Raw genomic sequence first — 27,146 nt, 5'->3', positions numbered from 1 at the left:
CAAATCAGCAAATTGAAGTGTCCTAAATCTAGGCTACTCTTTACTGCTGATTCAGTTGCTGATCTGTGGTAGTTGGCTGTCTTTAATCAAATTCCTTTATATTAGAAAGGATTCTCATATGTGTTACGCACTGCCTGGTCAGGATGCTTTCTCCCTTTCACAGCCCTTCGTATTGCTAGATCTGTGATCATAGAAAGGCACATTGTAGAAAAAGAAATTATTTCTTGGAGGGGAAATTGAGTAAGGATGGGGAAGGAGAAATGGAGATTTGCAGGAGATTAGGATAAATCTATCAAAATATTTTATTGGCCTCCACGGGAAACTTCAGCTTCTGATTTTGCATTTTTTAGAGTGGAACACACACCACACAAAGATCACAACTGTTCTGGGCCACCATTTCAAGTACTCTAGAAAAAAAGAACTTCTGGCAGCTTATCAGTCGCTATTGCCACTCAGTCAATTCTGATTAGAACAGGAAAAGTGCCATCAGGGCCCCCATATTCCATTGCTTTGTGGTCTATGTCCCAGCTGAGTCACTCCTCACAACAGGGAGTTTCCCTAACTGGTGGGAAGAAACATTTTCTGGCATTTTACTGAAGACACTCAGATCTATCAAAGGAGTTTTATGTACTTGATAACATAGCAGTTTCCTCTTTTGTTTCCTTTGTAATGTAGGGATGCACATGGGGAGAGGAGAGTTACTAAAATGATACTCTTGTACAATAAAGGGGCCTTGATTTGTCTCAGAGCTAACAGCTCAGGAGATGAAGTTTTCTTGAGTGTATTTGTCATGTGTTCCAACTCTGACAAGAGGTGGTGCAGACTAAGGTGGGGAGCAAGGCTGACAGACAGGATGCTTGTCTTCCTTTTCTTCTCATCCTGAACCCTCGTGAGACCTTTGGCAGATCATTTCACCTCTGCAGACTTTTTTTTTCCCCTTTCACCCTATTTGCAGTGCATTTAATGCTCGTATACCTTCAGATATGGGCTGTTTCAGACCAGTGATTGTAGGAGTGCACCCAGTGGAGAAGCCTTCATCTCCAACAATTCTTTGAGATGCAGTGTTACAATTAAGATGATTCTATGATCATATGATTCTAGGATGGAGATGAGACTGCTCTCTAGGCTGTGCAGGAATGGCTATCTTCCATTCATGGCGTCTCTATCTCTTGACATAGCCCTGTGGGCTAAACAGTTGTACTGTCTATAGTGTGGACACATTCTGCATCACAGCTGTGTCTTCACCAGGCATTTCTGTACAAGGCATCCCCTTTCTGTCTGCTCAGGTACCATCTTAGTTCCATCTGAATTGCCACTAGAGAAGGAAAATGAAAGTCAGTGTATCTCGCCAGGTTCTTCTGAAAAGGTTATTATTAAAAGATGCAACTTATTATTAAAAAAACATAGTTGCATTGTAATTTTGCCATGTAATTGTGCCCTTTGTTTGAAGACAGGGTTTCTGGTGCGAGGTAGCAGTCATCCTCACCCGAACAACATCTGGATCAGAAAATAGTAGATTAGATTTTGAGCCAGCAGTCATTTTCTGTTATGTAACCTCTCACAAAAACAGGAAGAACAAACATATAATGAGGACTCTTTTCTGCACTGTAGTTCAAGTTATCATCTTTTATGCTCGAGCCATAGTCTAGCATTTTTGCTCAGGGTACAGTGGCGGGGAGCAGGGCTAGGAGGTTGTGTTGCAGCACCATCAGCACCCAGCTGCCCTCTTGTGGCATGCTGCAGGGTGAGGCTCCCTCCCTCTGCTCCCCAGGGGCTTCAATTACCCTGGTAAATGGCTTTCAGAGCCTGTTTCTTCAGTCTCACTTCTGTCACTGCTTGCCACATCCATCTAACTTGCTTTCAGGGAGTCCTGTGGCTGCCAGCATCTTTGTACAGCAAGTGCAGGTAGGGTTTGGGCAGTTACTGTACGTGGACAGTCTTAATGCAACCTTAAGTTGTCCCATTGTCTAAGAGGGGATTGCAAAAGAGGAGACCTGTGAGTGGCAGAAGAGCAGAACATACCGTGTCTGCATGCGTTTATCTCCAAAGACATGAGAAAACAGTGCTGTGCAGTAGCTGTGAGCTGATTTAAGTTGCTTTTCAGCATTTGAAAGAGTAAAATGGGTGCAAAAGTTTGGTTCTTCCTGCTGTTGATGTCATCCATGTCTTACCCTGCAGAAATTGTGGGGAAAATGTTTTGGAAATCCAAGCACCCGTATCTTTTTATGCCAGACATCTTAGTATTATTAAGTCTGGAGCGCGCATTTCTTATTGAAGATCAAGCAGATGTAGCCGTCAGGAATGAGGGAAGGCTGCACTCCTGTGAGCCTTGAGCACCTGCTACCCACATGTGCCAGGAGGCAGAAGACTTGTCTTGCTTCTTTGCTTTTCATATCCACCTAGAAGTGGACAAGACTGTGTATCATGAGTGTTTGTGAAGTACAGTCACTTCAGAGACCAGCGCTGCTTCACACATGTGGTCTGAATCTTGCATCAAAACTAAAATTACCCGTTGTTGCTGTAGGTGATAAAATGTGAACTGATGCAGGTAAAAAGCAGCATGACTACCTTGGTGTTTTTAAGTCCCTCATTTAGCTTGAATTGCTGGCAGTCAATCTAGACATATTTTTTACAATTAAATAGAACTGATTTGATGCAGAAGTCATTTCATGGAGAATAAGTGCAGAGTACCAAGCTAGCATTTTAGCAAAGGTATTTCAATGATCACCTATGTGCTGTGAAACAAACATGGGCTTTGGGTTGTGAGTGGAATTATTTTTGAAGAAACAGTCAGAAAATAAAAGCTGTCAGTCTCCTGGTGTCTTCGAAGAGGAGTGAAACGTGATAATGAAATGTCTTTCTGAAGTACAGCAGCATTCTATAAGATTTCTTCTGCGTGTTTAAAAATGAATGTATCTATGAAAAAATATACTGTGAAGTTGGTAGTCATTTCTTATGTTGCAATAGGGCTCTTCTGTCTGTGGTAGACACCGTATAAATGGATAGCATAGCTCAGCCTCCATCTGAAAAGACTTTGGACAATGATGAGACTAATACTCAAGCCCACAGAAGTTAATAGCTCATAATTGCATATGAAGTAAATCTTTTTTAATTGAGAAGCAGTTCAAAGAGAATCGAGCCCATTCATGGCAAATTTATGTGGCCAAATGAAACTCTCTGTGGACTAAAATGGCTGAAGTATTGATAATGAGCCATCAAGACTTTGACAACCCTGCCCATGACAGGGGATTGGAACCAGGTGATCTCTGAGGCCTCTTCCAACCTAAAGCCTTTCTATGGTTAGTCCATTGCTAACTCAGGTCATAAGGAATTGGAAATGTGACCTGCCCCACATGAAAGAGTTGGTGTCTCTCAAGGGAGTTCTTTGTGGATGCTTCATCATCTTGCTAAAACTATAATTGGTGGCTCCTAGAGGACCTCTGGTTAGGAATCTCCTCAAGGAGGCCAGGGGCTGGGGGAAGACTTAGTCTAGGGGCACGTGGGAGGGCGAAGGTTTTTCCTCCTTCTCATCTTAAGTGTCTTTTCTGGATGCAAGACAGTGTTTTCCATCCAGGATTTCACAAGCACTAAATACTCACTCACAGGTATTTTAAAAGGAGATGCGTGTTTGTGTGTCTGAGAATGAGTGAGAATGTTTTCCTGGATTTAGTTTCATAGAAATAATTTTCGATTCGGATAGTGCTTTGGAGTGTTTTAAGCCATAAAATTCTAATTTTTTTTTGTTGTAATTTAGGGCTGACTTGTTCAGTGATATTCAGACAGCCAGTTCTGGAGCTGAGATTAGAAACCACACTTCCAGCACACTCAGTCCTGGAAAAATCTTCGTCCCAGCAACATGAAAATAGTTATGCTCATGACCTAGCATAAATTAATCTTTTTTTTTTTTTCTGCTTTTTTACTACTGAAAACAGCTCACCTATTGTTTGAAGCTGGTTGCAGTGAATTTGCTGTTGCTTCCATGTTATTTTATGGCTTATTTGTACTGCAATAACATCTAAGGCCTGCTAGCAAGACTGCGGTCACACTGCACTATGTGCAATTTAAACATGAAGTAGGAAACAGTGTGCATCCCTCTGAGCTTCCAAACTGAAAATGCAGCAAGACCAGAAAATTATTATTGTCCTTAATTTACAAATGAGGGGCTGACTAGCAGAGTTTAGATGACTCACCCAGCATCATGCAGAGAATCAGTAGCAAAGTGGGAATTGAGCCTAGAATTCCTTCAAGTCCCGTGCCTTACCCACAGCCACGGCCTCGCTCTTGTTTTATGTGAAAATCAACCAGATGGGCTTATGAGCCTCGTCTGATGAGAAATCTGAAGGCTCTTCCCAGCATTTAGATCACAAACCCTATTTTCCAGGGCTAATAACATGGCTGTGAAAATAAGAAAGGGGAAGGAAAGCACTCCAGGATCACGCTTGGTAATCTTAGCTGTTGTTAATGTAATGTACCCACTAATGCTGTTGGACTTCAGCATTTAGGTAGTTTATGGCTATTATGAAAATTGATAACATAGTAATCTGTTACTTTCCAGTCTAGCAACTGGCGTTCCATGGGAGTGGGGGGATCATGGTGTGCCGTTCATTATTTCTCCTTCTGGTGGCATTTGTCTCATGCTGTCATTTTTGATGTGGTAGTTTGTCTCCTGCCAGTAATTTTTGGGGGGCATTTTGAGTGTCACTTGAAACTTAGCTGTGGGGGGAAGGCCAGATTTTATCTGAGAGTGAAATGTGGTGAAAAAGAATTAAACAGGGCTCTCTCGTGTGCCGAATGTTCTTCTCCAGCCTGTTTTCTTCTGATGGAAATGCATCAAAACTGTTTGGGTTTTTTTTTCTTTTCTTTATTTTTTTAAGGAATCGCTTTGACTCAGATTGTGTGAGATGAATCATAACCCACTTTCTCATCTCAGATGTGAAAATAAAAAAAAAGAGAAGAAAAAATTCCAGCTCTGCTGTCAATGTCAGCATAATCAATACAGAGTGTTTCTCAGTGTGCAAGGAGGTAGGGGAGTGCTGAAAGAACAAAAAGAATCAAAAGTAGCCAAACTGTCCTGCTGCTTTTAGTGGGCTTCACTGTTTTCATGTCTACAAGTGCACCTTGCTGTTCAGCATGTCATCTTGGGCGTGAACACAGTTTTTTGTGTCTCTGGCTACAGTCCAAGGTCACAGTCTGCTCTAAAGTCAGGAGACTGTCATCCCAAACTGACAGCAAATCACGAGCAGCCAGCCCTGCCAGACATTTGGGATGCTACCAGCAGCCAAGAGTAAACCCACTTTGACTTGTGAAACTTGCCATCAGATGTCACCTGCTTGGACTGTGCCAGCACAGTTTTTGTCAGTGTAGCTAAGCGTGGTGCCTGTCCCGTGGCCCTGCCTGTGCCAGTGCTATTGAGGGAAATGGAAAACTTCAGTGCCAACAGATCACTGTCAGTGTAAATGGGAGTCAGGTGACCATGTCAGATACCTTGTCACCAGCTTTGTTTTATTAACTTGCTCATTTCCAATAATTTTGCTTGTTTTCTTGTTATCAGAGATACAGATATAGCTATATCTGGTAGTACCAGCTAAAAATGGGAGCTTAACCCCTTAAAAGGTATCATAATTGCCCCAGGGTCAGAAGGGGTCAGCATGGTTTCATGCATGGGTTTTAAAAGCTGAGAAAATTAATCTCCCCATTGAGCACAGTGTTTCAGTAAAATACACTGGCAATAACACGCATTTGTGGAGATTTTTAGAGATGTGGAGGTTTAGAGATTTTAGAGATCCGTCCTCCAAAGGGCAAGGCACTCTCCGCAGCTGAAGACAGGCAGCTGGACTTGGGATGTAAATGAATTTCTCTCTGGGTCCTTCCAAATTACCGTCCCAGCAATGCTAAGCTATTTGTTCAGAGCTGTGAATCAGGCTGCATTCAGTTAGCAGCAGTATTCAGCTTTAATATGCAATTTACTCAACAAATTCTGGTTCCAGACAGTATCTTGAGAGGTTAATAACTTACTATCTACCAAGCGTACGTTCTGATTTCTGTCTGCACTGTCGGAGCAGACTGAACAGATGATGCACAGCCTTCTTTTATGGGGGTGGGTAAGGAGTGGGGAAAAGTTTTTGAGGGGAGTTTGATTGGGCCTTTTTGTCATTTAAAATTATACTCTGAAAAAAGGAACAGGTTTTAAAATGACACTATTTCCTCATTTTCTGCTTGCTCCAAAAGCCAGGTGAATTCAGCTATCAGCTTCCAAAAGACCTGCAGAAGGCCAGATGTTTTTTTTACCTTGAGTTTTCTCTTGTTTCAGTGAATGATTAGGGCAAGACAGTACTGACTTCCCACCTCTTTTTATCTCAGGGATTATATGTCACCATGTGACCTAAGAAATTCTGTCTCGCTAAGCTTTCCTAGAGGGAGACATTTGGAAAGGATGCTGGTGTAGGTCATTTATGCTGTCATGTGCAGTCAGCTCTCCTGGACCATTAAGTCCTAGTGATCATCATTGCCAGAGTGGAGCTAATTCTGGTTGTGTGTCCTCATTGTCATCTCCCCAAGCCAGGCAGCTGGTTTTTGTTTCTGTCCAGTGGCTGAAATTAAGAGGAAATCCTAAAATACCTATATACCTAAGCATATGCATATATATAGGGCCAGTTGTTGAATGGACCATGGTTCCTAATGGCACTCCCTTCTTTCCCATTCTCCATCCCAACATCTCACATCAATGGATTGAGCTTTTGGTGCCTATACATTCTTGTGAGGTGCAAGTACCTCCAGCACTGGCAAGCCTGACATGCATGTATGAAGAAGAGAGGAAGGTGGGGAGAGGCAGCCAGGAGTGAGGAGGCTATGGCTGCAGTAAAAGAGGATTTGGAAGTGAGTGAGGTGCTTTTAAACATTCTTTCATTTGGGTGTATCTGTCAAAACAGCGTCGTCTTCTGCACAGAATGCCAAAATACAGGCTTCACTGCATGCTGCTTATGTAATTCCTAACTGGCCACTACTGATGCTAGAACAACCATAACCTCCTAGGCTGTGTATACCCAGTTTCCATGCAGGACCACAGGAGAGGATGTGATTGAAACAGGGAAGTTGCTTATGGTCAGAAGTATTTCTCATTGTTTCACAGGCATAATTCAGAAGGTGAAGAAAGTGGAGCATGTGCACTACAGATGTACACAGCTGGTGCTTTGCTATCTCTGTGGCATCCCTCCTTTGGAAAGGTAGCTGAGGAGAGCCAGAAGGGCTGTGTCAGTCATACAGTCAGCTCTAGGGGAAAGCTGGTCACTCATTCAGTCTCTGTACTGAGGGGAGAATAAAAACTTCTCTGTTTGCTCATTCAGGGGAGAAACACATATACCTGAAGGGTGTAGGAAACACCGGTTTCAAGGGGGTCAAAAAAGGGGTCTCCATGAAGCATGGAGCAGAGGGATGTTGCTCTCCTGGGGTCACAGATCTGTGCCCTGAGCCATCCCTGGTCATGTGATGCTCAAGACTAAATAATGTTGTTCATGAAGCCCATTGCTCTAAGAGTGGCTAGGTGTTTCAAACAAAAACAATACTTCATAGAAAGCCTGATTAGTCTTGGGATCTTGGTGGTTTTCTTGTTGTGTCTCTGCTCTGACTATAGCAGGAGTTTGGGTGAGGATCTGTAACTAAACTGTCCTAGGTGCTCCAGCCTTGGTTTCTTATGTTTTGTGTGATTGCAAGGTGTTCACACAGCCTCAGTGCCTATTACCCTTTGCAGAAAAAACATCATTTCATTTAGGAGGACTGACCTGTATCTCACGTAAATGGCCAAAGTCCTGAGGCTGAATAACTGCTGTCAGGAATGGTGAGCTTCTAGCAAATGTTTGATTATGAGAGCTCGTCTGGCCCAGGAAATTGCAGCTGTTTGGAAGAATGAGTCAAATTTTACAGGATCATATTTTGGAGCATGGTCTAATCATGATACCTGATGGATCACATCTCAATAGGTGTGTTGACTAGAAGATGTTCAAACTGGCATCAGCTTGGATATAGTTCTGCTAGATTAAATATAGCCTGAGCTCTCAGGAGATTAGTGTGTGCAGTGGCTTCATGCTTTTGCTCTAGGGACAGTAGAGAGCAAAACAATACGCAGTGGAAATAACTATAAAATGAGAGTCATGTTTTTTTCCCCTGGGCAAATGTTTTACTAATTTTGTCACTCTCTCAGCCAGGACTGTTCCACAGTGACCCTTAGAACCTCAGACAGAACTCTTCCCTGGAAAAAAGTTTTTACTGTATTGCAGGAAAAGATATTTGGTAGGTCTTTATTCCATGGCTCCAAAATGCCAATTTGTCTCTTCCTTGTTATACAGAGATAGGTTCAGTGTTCTTCTGAAGCAGCAAGAAAACGATGAGCACTGGGGTAGTTAAATTCAGACCTTTTCCAGATGTTCTAATGTTCAAAAACGGGTCTGAAGCTTAACTCAAACACTTCTGCAGCCATGTGATCTAGGGTATGGGCTGGATACTTCCCAGGAGCCGCATTATGTATGTTAATTCACACTGTCATGTGTGAATGTCATGGCTGCAGAGGGCACGCTCAGAGCAGTGCAAAACAGTGAGAGGGATTTCCAAAATACTTGGAGGTCTGAACATTTGCATTTGGATCTCACCTGATGTTGCTGCAATTCTCTCTTTTGGATGCTAGCTTCTTCAAACTAGCCTTTAGCTGGGGTGAAAGTCTCCCACACAGTTTTCTGTGTCAAGGTATGAATAATCGCTTCCCCAGTATACCCATCGCATCTGACTTTGTCAACATAACAAAATTGTATTATTTTTGCTGCAAATGGAAACCAACTCACTTAAACCAGCATTGGTTTTCTGGGATTGATCATATACATTCAAAACTGCCTGAAGCTGCCTAAGTTGACATCAGTTAAAATCTGTCTTGGGCTAAACAGAAATGAGTGTCTCTATACATACCTCAGATCTAAATTTAGAGGTCTAGTGGTTTTCAAATGATTCTGTTGTCACAAGTAAACAAGTCTGTAAGTTTTCCCTGCTGTCATACCTAAGTGTTTAACGAGGATTAAATTTAGTTACCATCTTCACGGTGACCTCATTTGTTGGTAAGAAACCAGTAAAGAGCACCCTGAAATTTCAGAACACAATGATTTGCCAACTTTCTTCATATAGTGATTGATGTGACTGGTTTGGGGTGTTCAGAAGGTTTGTAAATGCTGAGTTTTTGGCAAATGCTTATAATCCCCACTGATGTTAGTCTTTTCTAATGTCCGCTCAAGGACATTGGACTGGCAGGACTCACCATGACCTCTGGATATCAGATCAGTCCTTTCGCCCTGATTCAGCCTTGTCACAAGGTGCAAAAGCCTTTGGGGTTTCAGTTTCCATCAGTGCCGAATTCCTGGGTCAAGAATTGTGTGAATAATTCAGGAGACAAGGATTGGCACTTCTAATGCAAAAGCCAATTTAAAAGTACTACCACATCTTAGAAATGTGGTAAGAGTAATGTTTTGAACTCATCTTCATAGATACTGATCAACATCAGATGATGTCCTTGTGGTGGCTAAATGTCAGGAAAACCTGTATAGCTCGCTGAGCATTGTATTTTATTTAGCCCTCCCAGTATCACGATAAACTCGGATCCTAACCCACTTTCCCCATGTATCCTACTGATAGCCAACAGGCTCTAGACTCCAAACCATTACCTCAAACAAAGCACTCTTAGGGATACTAAAGAGCTCAGATTTAAGGGTTTGTTTTGGTTTGCTTTTTTTTCTTTTTTTCCAATTCTTATTATTTTTGAAGCCTTGCTAATTATGAATCAAAATCTGTAGGATGTGTGAGAGTGACACATGCAATTGTGCAGATGGGGTTTGCACAGACCTTCTTTAAATAAAATAATATTTTTTTATAAATATGAATCCTATATTTTGCACTAATTCAGTGTGACTGGAGGCCAGCAGAGAAAAGTTCTCTCTCCTTTTTGTTCAGTCTTGGAGAATGTGACAATCAGGTGTGAATAATCAAACTGCTGTATCATGGACTCCAGATACGCATCATGTGCTACTGGGAAGACATTTCAAAGTGAGTTGGAAGAGTTATCAGTGTTACTTCCCATTTACCTCAGCCAGCAAAAATAGGTCCTGTGACCCAGAGGATGAGCGGAATTGCAAGTATTGCATAATTACGTGACTAGAAGTAATATGGTGTCACTGATATCACATGGTATTTTAAAGGACTTCTGCTCTCCATACCGATGTCGTATTTTAAGGATATGATGTGTCTGGTCATCTTGAGTAGAAACAAGGGCTGCACATTCCCACCGGAATGGGAGTGCCTCTGTATCTGAGGTTATAAAGCCCCTGTTACTTGTCCAAGAGAATAAACAAATATTGGAACTTGCACCTGGTTGGAAAGGTCCCAGATTTGGGGGTAAAGAAGGAAACCTCTGTCCAGTAGCTTGGTTTAATGAGAGAAAACAGAGTTAGTTGGTTCCAGCTGCTGAGAAATTTGGAGCGATGGAATTGAGCGCAGGGGGCAGCTGGTGGGTGTACAGGTGAGGCTGTTTCCAGGACCCGTTGGATGTGATTTACAATGAGATTGCTGTCGACATGCAGACGGCGTGTGTTTCAAAACAGCAAGGAAGCTTTGGGCTGGGGCTGGATTATGAAAGCAGGATTTTCAAAAGACTTTAAATAAATGAGGTGCCAGTTGAAATTTGGTGGGACATCTTCTCCCAGTGCAGTCAGACACCTTTGAAAACTCCAGGCCTCAAAGCTGTTGGGAATATGAGAGCTACCATTTGGTCAGGACTCACTATTTGTGGGATCCAGCCTTTCCTCGCTTTTTTTTTTTTCCCTTCTTTTTACTTTTGGCAGGGGGAAGACAAGTTCCCTCCCTGCTCCTTGTTTTTTTTTGTCAGACATTTTTCCCCAGGCAAGCATGCATGAGAGGTGCCAGGTTGGTAGGCCAGAGCCATTGGCACGGGAAGCATCTCTGACTCAAAACTTTGCCATTACTCAGGCATTTTCACCTTTTCTGCTGAACAGAGTCTTTGGTAAAAATCTCTTCGTGCCACCACCCTCACGGCGATGCAGCAAGGCAGACAAGCTGCCGAACACCATCTGGATCTGAGCCAGGCTATGGAAGAGTGAATTGAGTCATTCGGGCCCAGCAGCGGATGTGATTTTTGGCTGTGCTTGTGTCTAGTGAATGTACTGATGGCGCCCGTCTGGAGCTTATGAAATGGGTTGGCTGAGCCGGGGGACAGAAGAGGTTTGAAGTGCCCTTGCGCAACATGGAAACAGTTGGAGGTGAAAGTCCTTGGGAAATGGGACATTTTCTTTGTCCTGCACCTAACACCACAGGGCCTCAGCCCATCCTTGGGCTGCTGGAGACTGCTAAACAAAAAGGCTGCTACCCATATCAGTGTGGGTGTCCCCTGCACCCTCAGTTCAGCTCTTATGAAAACAAGTGCTAAGGAGGATTTGATCAACATGCAAGGGTAGTGGCGTGATCCCACAGGCCACTGGTCATTGGTCGTCCACACCTGGAAGAGTGGGCAGGAGAAGGAGCACAAAGCGTGAAAACAAACATGAAGTATCTGAGGAGGGGACCAGCTCATCTGTCCCCCAGATCTGCTCAGTTCTGCAGCCATTGCTTACATATGGGGTTGAGTGCAGCAGCCCCTGAAACTACCCTCTGCTGCTCTACCAACACATCAGTGGGTGAGCAGGCTGGGGCAGTACGCTCAGAGGGACACCTGTGAGGAGGCCAGACAGGCTGGGGCTCCTGCCACTGGCACTCTATATGATTGTAAGGTGTTTCTTCCAAGAGGACCTTGAAATCTGGTGCAGAATTACAGAGTGGGCCAGAGTGTTGCCCAGGTAATCCCCTTGTCCATCATCTCAAGATGAGGATGGAGGAGGAGGGATTTCTGTAACCTCTGCTGCCATCTTTTTGCCATGGGAGGTGCAGACAAGTGTGGTTGCACAGCATGTGTGCTGCCATATATTTGGTTCTTTTACAGTACAGGGTTTATTTTGTAATGCAGGTTTGCAAGTGTGAGTAAAAAGGGACCTGGCTCAGTGGCTGCTATTAGGATCACCAGAACTGCCAAAATCTTCCTAATCCACAGTGACAGTTTCCCTTGCTAAGGTCCTTCCCAGGAGGAACAAAACTCTGCACTATAAGCTTTGGGATAAGCTGTCTAGAGGGAAGTTCCATGCCAGCCTTGCTAGGAACTGGTTGACATATTCACAGGTCACCCGAACTTCAGTGAAGAGCTGCTGAGACTGTTCCCTGGCTGCCATGTAGTAGTCAAAGACTCATTTAAGAAATAAAAAAGGAGAAAAAAAAAAGATATTTCAGTGTTAACTATGTGTTCCAGGGAGAAGAGTCATCTTTATTTTAAAAACTCTAATTTTCCTGTAGAAGTAAAATAAAGAAGAGCTTTCTCAGCTTTTGAAAGTGTGGAAAACCCCAAATTTTCACAGCTTTTAAAGATTTTGCCCCATTTTAATTTTGGAAAAAAGTAAGGAGGGAAATGAGGAGCATTTTTGTTTTGCATATCTCGCTTTTTTTAACTTATGTGCAATCAGTTTCCCCTGAAGGAGAGGAGTGGTGGGCACAGGAAGGTGGGGGATTTCTCTGAAAGTTGGATTTTTTTTTTTCATTTCTTTTTACCAAATGAACTGATTGCACTCCTTATTTAGTGAAGTGTTTATTGGCAAGGTGTTTCGTTGCACATCAGTGCTTTGAAATTCACCCCTGAACAGAAATTTCTTTTCCATTTTCAGAAGTATTTGTGAAATGCTATTTCTCCCCATCCCACTTGCAACTTTAAACTCCTTTTCTGTCATTCCTATGCCTAATGCTAAACGCAGAAGAGAAGCAGGTAGCAAGGAGTGCCCAGGAGGCAGCATGGGATATGTCACCCTCTTACAGTCCTGGATGCCCTTGGGCAGGCTGGCACTGCTGTGGCTTCCAGAGACAACACTGAGTGCCTGGCAAACCACTGCAAAGAACTTGCTCGTCTGTTTCTGCAGCCGGGGCTCTTTAGTGGATACACAACTATAATCTCTGTCATCTGGCAACTTTCATCAGCATTAAAGGAAACATTTATAAAGGAAATACACTACATTTTACTTGTTCCCTTGCATTTCCTTGATCGATCAGCAAATGGAGGGATGTTTCCTGTCTTGCACTCTTCCCCCCCCACTTCCCCCCTTTCTTGTGTATCCAGATGTTACTGAAGCTCTATTTCAACCCCTCTGCACATGGTGAACCATGTGCCAAAAAGTTGTCATAGTGTAACAAATAGCAATAATGAAAAATAAATAATAATAAAAAAAAAAAGCAGAGCATGCTTAAAAAAAATAAAAATCTGGGGCCTTAAATACAGTAGAGCATCACTGACCCCCACTGGGCTGGGACACTCACTGCAGATAACCCGAGTTGGGTCCCTGGTCCCACATTGGTGAGCTGGGCACACAGACAGGTCCATGTGTACCTTCACTGGAGAGCGTGGAAAAGGTTTCTCCCAGGGTTGGGGATGGGGCAATGTCTCTTAATGGTTCGTGCAGATCCATGCTTTAAAGGCTTCCTATAAAACTGGTTGGACCAAACCAAGCCCACACATGTCCTATATGTCCACTGGGAGTAAAGTGAGAAAGCCTTGGCATATGTTACTGTGAGGGACATTTTGGTTCAATGGAAAGACAGACTTGCTAGTGGGAAGGTTAGGTGCACTCTGAAGTTCTTTGCCCAGGTTGTTGGGAACTCCATTGCTCGAAGTTCTTAGGAACATGTTAAACAAATACTTGTCAAGAATGATGTAGAGATGGTTGATCCTGCCTTCAAGGCAGTAAGACAGTTTCTGTGACCTCTCAAGATCCTATTCAACTTGAGGTTTTGTGGCTTTGCGGGAAAATTAGGAATGCTCCTCTCTCAACCTTTATTTTGTGGCAGTGATGCATTGCAGTTGTGACAGTTTAGGAAGGAACCTCTACCATACTGCCAAGCATTTGCTGTGCTCTGTTTTGTATCAGAAGCAGGTGAGATTGTCTCTCATGTACCAGGGAGATGAGGAAAGAGTGATGCAGATGGATAAGGGATGGGACCATCACTGTGTGGGAGTTGAACAGAGGAAGCAGGACAGGCATGAGCTTTCTCATGCTTGGTCTCTGTATCACTCAGCCACGGTGCTGACAGTGATGGCATGGCCTGCCCAAGGACCACATCCCAGACAGGATTGTTCAGCAGGGCTGGGGCTGGGAGCTCCCTCTGAATTGCAGGAGTTTTTGAGCTGCAAGCCTTTTTCACTGTCAGGCCTTTTAGAGGTGATCTTGTGGTTAAAGAAACTAGACTGGGATTGAGAAGATGTGGTTTCAGTTCCTGGCTCTGTCACAAACTCCATTTGTGACCCTCAGCAAGTAACATAATTTCTGTGAGCCTCAGTTCCCCATCTGCATATTGGGTGTCCTAAGAGTCCTCCACCTTCCTCGGATGTTGGAAGGATTCATCTTCAGGGCTGGTGACTGGCTCTGATGCAGTGAGCAGCATGGAGAAGCACTCAGAATGGCACAGTGAAGCGTTAGCAGCATGAGCCGACACAGTTGCAGTGTCTTTGCAGTGTGGAGTGGAATGAGACCTCTGAGGCATGCAGAGAATGTGTCACCTTTGCAGCCAAGCAAAGTGAGAATATGAGTTTGTATTGTTGAAGGAAAGGGATCCAAACAACATGAGAGACCAGCTACTGCTGGACAACCAGAGAACAAATGACAACGAGGTCACTGCAGGGACCTGTACATCTGGAGTACAAGTGCAACGCAGTTAAAGCATAATAACCAGGACACAGTAATTAAATCACGGCCTTGGATTTAATGTATGAAGTGTTATAGGCACACACTGTAGCATAAAGCTCTGTTTACTGTGAAAGATGGTGTTTCTGACATCCGCTGAAGAAGAGAGAGTTAAGATTAATCTGTCTCGTGTCCAAAGGCAGTGTAAGACAACTGATGCATACAGCCTGCTACTGTCAAATGGAGGAACTTCAAACTGGGATCCTGGCACAACAAACCATTGCCAAGGGCTTCCTTCTCAGTGAGAAGTCTGAGTTCAAAACCAAAAAAAAATAAAAAATAAAAAATAGGTGAGGAAGGCAAAGAAAAGCTGAGAAGACTATCATCATTTCCTCCAGAATGCACAGAAAATATTTAGGTTTCCCTTCATCCTAATATTGCAAGGTCCTAGGTGCCAAAATAATTGGAATATCTGTAGGACAGACACAACCAAGGCATCTTTGCCAAATATAATCACAATTAGACACATACTTCCCATGCTCCACAGGAATGGAATAAACACTCTCTTGTGGATTAGAGATTCCTATTTTATTCCATTTGGACAAATCAAGGAACATGCTAGGTGCTTTTGAGTTGCAGGATCTATGCCATTGAGACTTAATCTCGTTAAGGTATACTGGCAGCTACAGTAACAGTGCTGTTACACTGTTAGCCTAATGGATTAACCTCTGCTCTCGTATCCCTTTAAAATGGAATAAATGTGCTGTCTGGCCTAGGTGCCCTGAGGAATCCCACATGCTTGGGAAATTCTTGAAAACCCTTGGATAAAAGTCACTAGGAAAGAGGAGGGAGAGAGGGGAAAATCATGTTACATTGTTGACTTATGGTCAACGTTGTCCTCGAAATGCTGTTTTGTCATCAATATTTCTTCATTAGGAATAATGATTTTTCCACATTTACTGCCAGCTGATTCAAAGCTGTCCAAAAGTAGAATGTGTCATGAATCTCTAAAATGCATTCACTGGCAAACTCTAAACAGAGATGATTAGAAAAATAACACAGCGGAAATACTGGGTGTCTAGAGGCTGCCAGGGGAACTTTTAGTGAGATATTTTGTCCAATGTATTTACATATTTTAAAAATGTTCTCAGTACACTTTTGTAAAAGCAGTATGCAATATTTCTTCAGTTCTTTCTTGCATATTGTGTCAGGACTGCAGAGAGAACCAGGGAATACACTTAGCTGATCAAGGGAAATTGTGTAATTGATAGGCAGTGAGGATATGACCTTGTGGTATATTCCCACAATGAAGTTAGGTGGGAAACATTTTTTTCCATCATGCAGAAGTTGAGATGTCAACATTTCCCCCACATCTCCGTAAATGCAGAACCATACATCGATGCTTTTATCCGAAAATTATCTCCTATCTCCTCTCTATATTGAATGCATGCTTTGAATTCATGAATTTAAACCTTTGTAGAGAGAAGGCTTGCACATTTTCTTTCTTCTCTTTTCACTCTCTTGTTACTGCATGAATTATCTGTGTTAGGCAATGCAAATCACATACCAAGGGATGGCTGTGTCCCCAGCAGCTTAGTGTCTAAATAGGCATGACAGACAGATAATTCTGTAGCCTACAAAAGGTTAATGCAGGCCTTGGATGTACAAACAGGACCATTCCAAACTAGCTGCACAGAGTTACACTGCCTCTGTATGGGGCTCCAGTGTGACTGCTGTCAGAGTGTTATGCCAGAAGCACTGGTATGGCATGTACCATCCTTCTTTAGTGGTGGATGTTTGTCTGATTGGCTCACATTCTTAATCTGACATTTAAAAGTGACTCATGTCCAAGATAAGTTTGGACGGCCTATACCTAATCCTTCATCTACAGATCACACCCAGACTCTGGCCAAATCTTAAGAATCTTGCTGAATAAGAGCTCAGATTATGGCCATTGCTATTCATCTTCAAATATAAAACCTGCATCCAAGCTCTAGTGACCTTGAATCTCTGCAATATCCTTTTCTAAAAATGCAATTTCTCCCTCTTCATGCTCAACTGGAATGCAGCTGCAGAGATCACTCTCTGGCTTGTCACTTAGGCCAGATTGTCGCTGACTCTTTAATCATCCCTCTAGTTTCATTTCTGCATCAGATGAAACAGAAGCTTCTTGTCTTTACTTGTGTGGCCTGTAGTGACCTATTCCCTCCGTTTTTCCTCTTGTATTCTCCAGTGACATCTCAACTCATCTTTCCCGTCTGCAGGTATCTCTGTTGAATCTTCAGGCACTTATGTTTCCCTTTTGTGCTGTCTTTGTCCTTTCCTTAGAATCATCCCATTAAACTTCTCTCAAACTCCCTCCAGATCCTCTTTCAAATTCTTCCTTAACCTTTTCCTTGGCTGGACTGTCTACAGATTGCTAGTCAATAGTAAAACATTTTGAGCGCTGAGACCACAATTTTCCTTGCTGACTGAGCTTTTCCACAATCAGAGCATCAGAGTGATAGTATAAGCAAAAAACATATAATGATAGAAATAAAATAACAGTAAGCTGGAACATGGCATCGTGTAAGTTCCCCCTGTCTGTTTGGATTTGCAGTATTTCTTATGCTACTGAGGACAGTAAATGTGGTTTCTGAATGAAGTACAGGAGCTGATGTTCCCTTTCAGCTAAAGTTTTCCCTATGACCCACTGAGTAATGATGGCATTTTCAGCCATTTCAGCAGGGAAGCCTCTGTGGGCACCTCTTACTGTCCCCCAAGGTAAGACCAACATGTGGCAGCCAGGCTGTGACGAAGGAAGGTTACAGCCAAGGTTATGAACCTATTTCATATAACATTGAAGGACTCCAGTCTCCCAGGCATGCTGCCAGCATATCACCTTCTAGTTTTGCCAAAATTATCTTGACCCAGGGACCTAAAAAGAGCTGGAGGGGCCAAAGAAGAATGTTGAAATGACATAGTTTCATCTTCATGCAGTTTAGTACTAATTTTGTCCTTTGTCTTTAAGGTGCCTTTTAAGTGCTATTTGTCTCTGTGGGAAGCAAATGGGTCACGTTGTTCTGTGTTTCTACTCTAATACTCTGCCTGCTATTTTTCTTTTAGATTATTTGTGTAATCTTTTTTTATGCAATCTGTTTGTTCTTGAGTCTTGCAAGCTTTGCCTTTGCTACTTCTTTCTCAATAAGCAGTGCAACTTGTTCTGTATTCACTCATGGGTATTCTGCACACAACAAGCTGGGTTATTTCACCCAGTGTGAAAATATTAAAATGGGGAACATGTGTGGGCACTTAATTGTGGTGAATCCAACCACAAATACCTTTGCCGTTGGTAACTGGCACACAGGAAAGGCAGACCTTTGTTTTGTTTTTATCAGACATAATGATAGATGCATTGTTTCTGGTGGGGTTTTTCTGGTTTTCTAAGGAAATGAGGCTTGTGCAATCACGCTGCCTGTGTGCATGTGCCTATCTTGTTTGTCAGTTCCTCCCTCACCAACAGCTCTTGAAACTATTAGCCATTTTCAGCCAAATTTGAGTAAGACACAGGAGTTGGGAGAAGCAACCTGGCTTTGCAGAAGACATGCGAGTTCACAGGTGGCACCGAAGTCTGCAGAAGGTGCTGACTAACAGCTGTATTGCTGCAAACCATCACTAGTGTATTCACCCTTGTGCCTTTGCTTGGATCCAGATGCCCAACTGTAAGCTCCCAGATTGAATATTTTGGCTTACTTGCTCTTATCCTTCGGGCGAGTGAGTCAGTTGGTGGTGTTGCTAGGCACAGAGCTTGTGTTTTGATTCTCACTGGAGTGGCCATGTCTCATGAAAAACATTGTTTGCTCCAGGCCACAGCACTACAATTTGCATATAAACTTATGAAAAAGGAAGCTTTCTTTAAGCTTTCCTGTGTGAGGGTTTACAGTAGCATTTCTGTCTGTGTACATAACAGCAGAAGCTGGACTTCTCATAAATGTCGATGGGCTAAGTCTGTTGCTGCCTGAATGGTAATCTTCTGTGGAAAAACCCAGAAAGAGGAAGGAAAGCCTAAGGAAATACCAACTTCAAGGGGAGAAGTTGGCTAAGATCTGTGTTGTGCTGCTCTTTGGTTTGTACCTGGCCACCAGCAGCAAAGCTGGGGAATGCCTGAGAGGCGTGCAGGAATGTTGCCTCAGGGCACCTTTTGGAGACAGAGAAGAAGATGTCTTTATGCCCCTCGCTCAAAGGGAGGACAGAGGTACAAAGGCACTGAGTGGCTTGCCAGGGATTACAAGAGTACATGCCTAAGCTAGGAAACAGACCAAGATTTCCCGATGTGAGAAGTGCAGCCAGAAGTATGATCTACATATAGACAGCTTCTGCAGTGAGTGGAGAGATGTCTTGGTCAAGGGGGGACATAAATGCTGAAGTATGCGAGAGTGGCTAAATTATGAATGTGAGGAGGAGGGAAGAAAAGATTCCCACATGTTCTACTCAGATGTTAACAAAGAAAGCTGAGAAGTGTTTGCATAGACACTACATTATTCTGTGTCCAAATGCCTCATAAAAATAATACCGGATGATCACAGAATGGCACACCAGGGAAAATAAATTCTTCAGCGGAATATTCCCGCTGGAAAAACACTGTGTAAAGTAATACACTAATAGCTTTCAATTTCATGTTTTATATATGGAGATATTAACTGCTCCCCAGACGTCTCTTCATATTACAGCCCCGCTACATGAGCAGTTTGGAGAAGGCCCTGGAGCAACTCAGTCTTGTCCATGCAGAGGGCAAGCAATGCTCTCCTGCTGTACGTCCAATTCCTGTGCTGTGTACAGTAGGTTTCTTCTGCCTCTTTCCCATAGAAGTACTGCTCCGACGGTTCTTTCCAGGGGGAATTTTTGTTTTGTTTTGTTTTGTTTTTTGCTTTTTCCAAATTCTCATGTTTTCTTCCATTCTTCCCCCATGCTCTGTAGCCTCATCGCCATGCTGGGAAGCCTGCATTCCTTCTCTGCTTGTAAAAGAGGAACCCTCACAAGGGCTCACAGTGCACTGATTAAAGCACAACACTGTCAAAGCACTAATAACAAATGCTAAAGAAATTAAAGTTTAAAAACAATATCCATTAATTCCTATTTGAAGGAGGTTCCAGACTTGTCTTCATTTGCCTGGTAACCTCTCTCCACATTGCTCAGACAAGGTATCTGTAGGATCTTGCCACATAGAAAAGTAGCTCACGTGCCTTGTTCCCTGTGTACAGTGCACTGAAGGCTGGGTTAGGCAGGGGCAAAGATGTGAGGATGTGTGTACTGGAAGCTGTCCCACTGCTCAGGGGCAGCTGCCCTGTGGTTGGAGTGACAGGACTTGCGCTAGACCTTGTAGGAAGTTTTGCAGTTATTTGTTTGGAAAAGTCAATAAGCACACGCCATAGTGTGAGAGAACACTGTATCACTGCTGGATTACTTAGTTATTACTAGGTACGTATTACTTGTGTGTGTCTTTATGAGTAGGTCTGCCTTCCTGCTCTCACTTGAGCTCTTATTTTCCTCCTGTCCTTCCCACTTTTCATCATCCACACTACCTCACTCACTGAGGAAGGGTGCAGGGTCCCACGACTGGGGACATCACGGATGCTTTTCTGAGTGAAGCCCCAGAGCATAACTGCACTGTTGCCTTTGGTGGGGCCATGCTGTGCAGGGTAACTTCCTTCCATGACTGCTGACCAAGAACATCAAATCTGCACATGATACCACAGTTTAGCTTAAATGGTTGCCTTTCACATAAGGTATGCATACACCTACTCTTCTTTATCATCTCAGCACTGCAGTGTTCTCTAGAAAAAGGTCTTTTCCTGTTATCTAAGAAACCCTTTTGCTCTGGAATTCTCTCTTCACCTCTGCTATGTAATGTTTTCAGCAACAATGTAAACAAGGCAGCAAGCCTCCTTTGTGTGCTCCTGCATCATTTTTCTGTTATCATAGAATCATAGGGGTTGGAAGGGACCTCAAGAGAACATCGAGTCCAAACCCCTGCCAAAGCAGGTTCCCTACACCAGGTCAGACAGGTAGGTATCCAGGCAGGTTATGTTTTTGTTCACGTTGCATTAGGGATCTTTCTCAGAAACAACTATAGTTCTTAGGACTTGCCTTTACCCTTGTTAGTAGTTTCTGATCCACTTTTCTTGGCTTATGGTGAGAACCAAGTATTTGCACATCAGTTTCTTGAGGAATGATTTTGGTCTTTGAATAGATAGTATCTTAGTCAATATGAATTTTCAAACACAAAAAAAGTCACTTTTCCATGTAGGAGATGGTATTGCACTCTTTGTAATCACTTAGTCTTAGGCTACTACCCTGTGTTTAAAATATAAACTAGCTCAGTACCAGCACACTAGCAAGAGTATAAGGATTGATATACTGGTAAAAGCATAAAAAGTAAAATCCTTTTGCCAGTATAATTGGCTCTATTGAGACAATTGGTTTAAGCTGTACAAGCAAAAATGACTCTTTAAATTGTAAAAACTGTGCTGCCACCAGGCAGCTTGATGAGGCATCCTACCACAAAATCCTTTCATGTGGAGGCTAGGCTTTCAGCACAGGTTCATGCCATCTAGCTGAGTAGTTGAGTTTGACTATATAGCTGTGTTAGATGGTAAGTGAATGCTTTGCATCTGAGGCTCAGGCTCTTTATGATGACTGTTATCTAGAAGCACCAGCTGCAGAGATTTCTGTGTAGTTTTGGGAGCCAGTTTCAAGCTTCTAAGGATAGTTTCATATAGGGTAGCAGGGTAGCACTGGAGTGTGTTCCAGTGTGCTAGATTATTGCCAGCAGTGGCATCAATTGCCCCTATGCTGGCTGAGCTGCTGTGTTCCTGCTGCCTTCTGTGCAGTGGAAGTATTCAGGAGTACCTTCTCCCTAGCTAAGGATGGGAGCTTGCATTGACCCATGTTCCTTCCTTCTGGTGACAGGCTGCTGTGCTCGCTGCGGGAAGAATGTTGTTGGGGAAGGCACTGGCTGCACAGCTATGGATCAAGTCTTCCATGTGGAGTGCTTCACCTGCATGACGTGCAACAACAAGCTGAGGGGGCAGCCTTTCTACTCAGTAGAGAAGAAAGCCTACTGTGAACCCTGCTATATTGTAAGTACTTGTGTTTTGGGTTTTGTTTTTTTTTTTGTCTGTTAGTTTTTAAGGCATAGACATCAGAAGCATTTATTTTCTTCGTTGTTGTACTGTTGCCTTAAAGCCAAAACCAGGCAATCTCATGGCAAACCAATGGGCACTAGTTTTCCTGTGGTCTTCAGAAGATTTCAGGTCACTTCAGCTTCCTTGATTAACTTCATTTACTGTTCTGTCCACGCTGTGAAATGAAGTGGCCAAAGCAAGGGCAGTAGGTTATTTTGCTGATGATTCCAGATCTGAAGGGAGCAGGCAATGCAGTGATTCTTAAGAGATGGTGTTATTCTGATAAGCTTTTCTGTGTTCAGAAATCTGTTACCAAAACCCTTAGAGATGTTGGTACCCACTAAAATGTAGGAGATGAGATTCAAGATAGTGCTAAAACTTCTGAAATTGTGACTTCTGTGTTTCTTAATGGAGCTAATGGAAGTCTTTCCACTGAACTAACGGCTGTTGGATTGGATATCTTTTGAAGCTTACTTTATCCTAAAATTTTACTTTATGCCTCTAACAAGCTCTTAAATCAAACAATTAACTGCACCTTTTAAGAGGCTCCCATAAGAGACGGTTAGAACCTGTTGTACAGATGTAAATTAAAGAAACATCACATAATGTGCCTGAGGCCTTACCTTGCTGTGACCTTAGTCTAGCAGTATGCTGGGGAAAGGTCTGTAATCTAGAATAAGAAAAGCTCCAGAACATTCTTAACGCGTTGATGGATCTTCCTTTAAACCTTGAAATTAGAGTCCTTTTTATAAACTATTGATTTTCTTGCTTACTGTTAAATCAAGCTTGTTTTAAACTGAAATCTAGTTTAAGGTTGGTAACTACAGCATGCAAGTTCTTCCTCTTTGTATCGTCTTGCAAGATTTTGTGAAAGCTGATGTGCTTACCAGCATGCTGCATAGCACCTTTTATTTACACAGATGGTGGAGTTTTGTTTGGTTTTTTTTGGGGGGGGATGAAATTGACTGAGATCTTTCCATAATTAGACCATATTTTTGAAAGCAGAAACTTTCTAGTATGCCAATAATTAAAGAAATAATAGATATTTCTGAAAATGCCACTGTTACCCAATGACTTCATTCTATTTCTGCAAAGACTTTTCTGTGGGATTATTGTGGAAATACTGAATACAGAGAGGGCAGATTTGTCTTATTTGCAGTAGCAGTGATAAGTGAGTCACAGTAATTGACTTTTAAAACATAAATGATTTCTTGATTGAAAATATACCCCTTAAACATTATTTTCTTTTTTTTGTTTTCTGTTTTCAGTGAAATGATTGTATGATTAAAAATTCTAATTTCTTAGGAAGTTTGGTGACCAGATGCAAAGCACTGCAGATTTCAGGAAGGTGTGTTCATAATGCAGTGGGAGCATCTTCATACAACAAGTTAAACATCTCATTCACTTCAGGATGGAATTTACTTCATCTGCTTGCAGATTGATGCTTTTCCTCTTTTTTAAATCAAGCAGGCATTCTTCACTACTCATCTGCTTTAGTTTGGGAAAACATCTGCATTAGCCACTGTAGTAATGGTTTAAGATTATTTAATCCCATTACTTATACACTTCATTAGCCTGAGTGAGTTGTTGGCAAGGGTTCAGTAAACTTCCTACATTGGGAGATAAAAGGATAAAAAAAAAAAAAAGGAAAGGAAGAAGGATTCTGTTTCTCATTTTCTTTCAAATTTATCTTCTATCTATTTAAGGGATAAAGGAATGATAATTGCCTGGTTGCATCTGCGTTTGTATGTTCCTCGATACGGCTTTGCAGCTCTGAGTACAGAGCAATGAGTAAACGTATAATAGCTTTCTCTTATATAATCAGAAGGGGCCTTTAAATGCTTACCAATGCAATCCACAAAAAAAGGGGTTATGGACTTAACCCAAAACACTTCTGAATCCATCTGCTGCTGCTCGTGTAGGGGAAAGGGTGGTCCTACTGATAAGTATGTGTAGATTGACAGCTAGTACTGTGAGTGAGGAATGGAAAGGAGGAACCTGGCAATCTGATGGAACAAAGATAAATAACCCAAGCAAATATCAGCCTATTACTCCTGGAAGAAGCAAGTGTTGGGAAGTCGTGTTAGCCCTCAGACAGCTCAACGATTTGCTGTGCTTAAGGTCAGATTTTTGAAGGGTTTGGGCCCCTGTTGTGCTACTTAGGCTCAAAGACATCTGTGTCAGAGTTATGTCTGATTGATTTTTCGATGAAATGATGTCTGCGTTGGCTTTACTGGGATGATGAGTGTCTGAGTATGCTGAGGGCCTGGGCTAGGTTTGCAGGTTGCTCTTGCAAATGGACTTGGGGACTTTAAATTGCTGGGGCATGGTCTGAACACTGTTGTGCTCAGATGTGTGATGCAGTCATACTGAAATCAGTTAGAGTTAATCACCTGTCTAAAATGTAATTTGTGCTTAAGGATTTTGCTGCTGATTTGGGGTTTTTTTTTTTTGAGCTTTTTCAAGTCCCACTCTCTGAAAATAACCTGGAAATGCAGAGTTCTGTATAAAATAATGGGACTGAAGATCCCAGTCTTATGTTCCTGCGAGTCTGAATCCCTATGGAAAGTAGGGCCTGCATGCCTGACTTGAGGCTGTGCAGTGAACCAGTGTGTGTGGCCGGCTCTGGAAACAAGATTCTCAACTGGTATAGATCTGAGTTAATTGATAATGCTTATTTACTGGTCTGCCTAATTCATACTGATTTCTACCCATATTCCTGTCTCCTCATGTTCAAAACTCTTGACCTGTTGTGAAAACCACTAGGCCAAGCTGCTGCATTAATATTAAAGAAAGTCAACTCCAATTAATTTGCCTGGTCTTGGTATATAAATTCATGAATTCTTGTTTTTAATAATTCCCTTGTGTGACTCATGGCCATACACACATTGAAAAACAATGCAAAAATAAAAATACACTTTTTTCAACAGTTAGAATTGGCTAATCTTCTCAGTTTGTTACATGACTCTTCTTAGATGTGGTGGGGTGAAGACATAATTAAGATTACTGTGAAGAGCTGTGTTTAATTAGTATTTAGTCAGTACCAGGCTTAAATAGCCTGCAGAAGTGTTGTTTTTTGCTTTTGTTTCTGATCTCATTAGTGATCCATTTAAGAAGAAATTCTCCAAGAGTCTGTGAATTAACATCAAAGGAAGTCAATCACCTGTCTGAAAATGTTTACTAACTGCAATTTGAATACTGGAGTTCATTTCTTTGACAAAAAATTTCCCCTACCCAAAAGCTGGTCACTATCATATTTCCTTATGAATGCAGGGAGATCTGCTGCCAATGTGTTTGCTGGTTTTGCTCTACATCCAAGGATTCTTTCATTATTAATGTGATTTCTAAAAGAGTACCAGTCTTCTCCATTAAGACACTTCTGCTCCTGCTCAGCTAAAAGCAACTGTAAAAAAAAATAAAGTGTTAATAGGAAGCAGATGTCTTGTGGTCATTATGACAGTCAAGCAACATCTGAAATATCACAATAGAGTTTCCATTGTAACCAGTTCGCTGTTGTACATGTGATGAATACAATGTCTGCAATATGTTATCAGTACACTTCTCCCCTCCCTTACAGGACAAATTACTGACGACAAAAAACAAAAAAAAGCCAGACATTTGGTTTGCTTCTAAGTAGCTGTAGAGATTTTAGCACTGGACTCAGTGCATAGAAAAGGTTAAGAGTAATATCAGTGGAACTGTTGTTATAAAAGATTGAAGAGCAAGATGTTAGAGCAATGCCAGCTGTCTGCTTTCCAAATACAGTATTATCTTAAGGACTGAACACAAGGTTAACCAGACCCACCAGTTTGGCAAGGGTGATGCTGCTGTTTTGTGAATGGGGTGTTCTTTGATGTCCTGATGACTTTCACCAGGACATGGAAATTTCCCTCTGTTCTTTATCCCCTTTCCTGGCTGTTTGGCGGTTGACAGTGAGAGGTAAACTCTATGAGGTTGAGGGCTGAGAGGTGCTGAGCACCTGCACTTAGCACAGAAAGCGGCATGATCTGGCAGATGCTCCTGGTGGCTTATTTCTTGTGCCTTGTCTGAGTCAATGCAAACCACTGCTGGACCCGAAGGAAGTGTCACAGTGTGAAGGAGATGAGGAAGCAGAAATAGCCATAGTCGAATGAAAAGGAGTTCAGAAAAGTTGTGGTCTGAAAATGAGGAGAGATTGAAGGAGGAAGAAACTGTGACTCATGCCTCTCTGTCTGCCTAAAGCAGGAGAAGACAGAGAGCATGCTCTGCTATTCTGTTTGGAGACATGGGGATGGAGGTTGACTGTTTCTACTGCCCAGTGAGAGGTATTGAGAGTATAACCTTAAACTCTATCCCAAAGACCACTTGCAAGGATTTTACAGGGTGAGGTTCATTTTTCCATAGCAGTGTAGTGATGGGACTACTTGAAAGGGACAGAATTTTGCATCACCTATCACCCTGACCGCTGCTATTCTCCAGCTTTAAACACAGGATTGTAGCACTCCACTTCTTTTCACCAGTTGTGTATTTTTGTACACAGAAGTAGTAGCATGAGGTGGAAACCTTGAAATTATTAACTTCTGGCTTTCTGGCCTATCAAGACTGTAGTTCAGTAGAAGAATGGATATTAGGGAGAACTCCAAAAGAGTAGTGATGCACTGGAACAGCTGCCCAGGGAGGTGGTGGAGTCACCATCCATGGAAGCCTTCAAGAACTGTGGAGATGCAGTGCTGAGGGATGTGGGTCAGTGGAGGTGGTTGGGGTTGGACAAGATGATCTTAATGGTCTTTTCCAACCTTCATTTGTGCTTATGGAAACTGATAAAAATTACTTTGGTAAAAACTGATACTGGCTTTAGTGCATCTGGTGTTGTAAACCTGACTGTGTGCACAAGCATGGCTATGCCAGAGCAGGTACCTTCCATGTGTATGATTTAAAGTGAGGTTGATCCCTACAGAAAAATCATATCTATTTTTAAAATAATTCTGCAATTTGTAAGGAGAGATTACAGCACTAATTTAGCAACCATGTAACAATTTAAATTGGACCAGAAAAGACAAACTATAATTTAAAGATTTTTTTTCATGATACAAGTTTTCTTCTTTTTAAAGTAAAAAGCCCTTTATTCTTGTTTTTGTCAAGCAACGTATTGAATTTGAGAGTAATTTATGGAAAGTGCTGCCAGCGTGGTATTGCGAGTGCTCCACAA

At 42.3% G+C, this 27,146-nt stretch overlaps 1 protein-coding gene across 1 annotated transcript in view; it reads left to right on the top strand.

The window, feature by feature from the left end:
* The window catches only part of LPP (LIM domain containing preferred translocation partner in lipoma), a 370,558-nt gene that overhangs the window by 302,917 nt on the left and 40,495 nt on the right, over window positions 1-27,146 (top strand). Inside the window, exon 11 of the mRNA XM_065748152.1 lies at window positions 21,744-21,913. Coding sequence (XP_065604224.1) covers window positions 21,744-21,913 — 170 coding nt within the window. The remainder of the gene's footprint in view (window positions 1-21,743; window positions 21,914-27,146) is intronic.

The sequence above is a fragment of the Cyrtonyx montezumae genome, unplaced genomic scaffold, assembly GCF_038088225.1.
Source record: "Cyrtonyx montezumae isolate F1298 unplaced genomic scaffold, pur_monq_1.0 scaffold_5, whole genome shotgun sequence".
In the NCBI taxonomy this organism is placed as follows: Eukaryota; Metazoa; Chordata; class Aves; order Galliformes; family Odontophoridae; genus Cyrtonyx; species Cyrtonyx montezumae.
This window is presented reverse-complemented; position numbering and strand designations above follow the sequence as displayed.